This window comes from Orycteropus afer, unplaced genomic scaffold, assembly GCF_000298275.1.
Source record: "Orycteropus afer afer isolate SDZICR_OR568_19922 unplaced genomic scaffold, OryAfe1.0 scaffold00218, whole genome shotgun sequence".
NCBI classification, from domain to species: domain Eukaryota; kingdom Metazoa; phylum Chordata; class Mammalia; order Tubulidentata; family Orycteropodidae; genus Orycteropus; species Orycteropus afer.
Window position 1 is genome coordinate 2,399,447 of NW_006921805.1, and position 1,886 is coordinate 2,401,332.

A 1,886-nucleotide genomic window follows, 5' to 3' on the forward strand; every position below is an offset into this window, starting at 1 on the left:
GTTAGCAGTCAAATACCTTAGGCACTGCACCACCAGAGCTCATTAACTCCTTACAGAATTGTGCAAAAAAAAGGAAAAGGAATCGTATTAAGTGTGCCACGTGGCCCAGCTCTTAATGTTAACAAAGCAAGAACAATGGTCAAACTGTATACTGATCTGACCTCAGGCAATGGCAACTCACGAGAAAGCTGGTGATGTTGGGCTGGAGGAGTCTGGGCGGAGGCCGGGAGTGCGCGGAGGCTTCTCTGGGCCGACAGCTGCTTCCTCCCGAAACCCAGGGGCAGCTCGCGGGCAGGGAGTCGCCTCCCCGGGGAGTCCCCGGGGTCTCCTACCAACAGCCGCGCCCACTTGCTGCCGCTGCAAACCTCCCAGCTGGGCTTAGCTTTCTTTTTGTAAAAACAAAATACTTGGCGCAGGTGGCGGCCGGCACGCGGGCTTTGGGAGGCCTGCTGGCCACGCCGCAAACTCGCACAACTAGCGGCGGCCGCCCTCTTGTGGCCAGTGGGGAGGACCGAAAGCCAGTTCCTCTCACCAAAGTCCAGATAGCACCCCTGTGGATGTTTTATTTGGACCTCAGGTGCACACATTGATCATACGCTTTGGCTCATGACACTTTTACACTCTTTCATCATTGGTATGTGCCTTCTCTATTAATTTTTTATAATGTAGTCAGCACTGAAACAAGAATCATGACAATAGCCTATTTAACTATACACTTTATCTACATCTCATCTCCCCTACCTCTCCCATCCTAAGGAAGACTCCTGAACCCTTCCTTCATCATATGTATTCCTAAAAAATACATACAATCATCGTAATTGCTTATAGCTATATAAAAAGGATACCATATTGTATGTAATCTTTTGAGATATGTTATGTATTGAATTATGTTACCCCAAAGTATGTATCCTAATATCCTACTCCCTATACCTGTTGTTTTGGGAGCTCTGGTGATATAGTGCCTAAGACATTTGACTGCTAACCAGAAGGCTGGCGGTTCAAACCCACCAGCCACTCCTCAGAAGGAAAACTGGGCCATCTACTTCCGTAGTGATACCCCCTCAGAAATCCAAGGATGGGCGGCTATGAGTCGGATCCAACCCCAAGGCAGTGAATTTGGTTTATATATATATATATATATATATATATATAGCTGTTGTTTTGGTTCTCTAGTGCTGCTCTAACAGACATAACACAAATGAGTGGTTTTAAACAAACAGGGATTTAGTCTCTTATAGTTTAGGTCTGACTTGGCATTGGCACAGGTGGCGGCCAGGCTCTAGGGGCTGGGCTTCAGCTCTGCTGCTTCTTCCAGACCCACTGGAACTGGAGGCTGCTGAGGTTGACAAGCCCAAGGTCAACAAGTAAAATGGCACAGTCCCAAGATTATCACATAACATGGCAGGCCACTGATTCAAGTCCAGGAACGAGCCTAAAATCCGCAGACAACATGGCAGGCTGGAAAACTTGGCTACACACAAGGTTCAAGCATGCCAAAAAAACTCTGGAGCCCTTTCTCAAAGCTGTTTCTTATATACAGGAAGCAGATCACATCCCTAAGGCAGCTACTCAGCTGTTCCAATAGATTCCCCCATGGGGTTGAATACCAGTCTCATCATGGGGAATACTATATCCAGCTGCCCAGCCACTCAAAACCAGGCTCAGCCAAGTGGACACACAAACTTAACACACCTGTGGATATAATCACATGTAACATAATCATTTACATCTAATCAAATGTAGTGTAGTCACCTTCCATAATGCAATCTGTTGTTGTTGTTGTTGTGTGCCGTCGAGTCGGCCCCGACTCATAGCGACCCCTCCTTGGGTTTCCAAGGCAGTATCACTACGGAAGTAGGATTGCCCAACCTTCCTTCCGAGGAGTG

At 47.4% G+C, this 1,886-nt stretch overlaps 1 protein-coding gene across 1 annotated transcript in view; it reads left to right on the forward strand.

Annotated features, from left to right (window-relative positions):
- The window catches only part of CMTM7 (CKLF like MARVEL transmembrane domain containing 7), a 150,590-nt gene extending 150,000 nt beyond the window's left edge, over positions 1–590 (forward strand). The window contains exon 5 of the mRNA XM_042782015.1: positions 167–590. Coding sequence (XP_042637949.1) covers positions 167–590 — 424 coding nt within the window. The remainder of the gene's footprint in view (positions 1–166) is intronic.
- Positions 591–1,886: the final 1,296 nt, after the last annotated feature.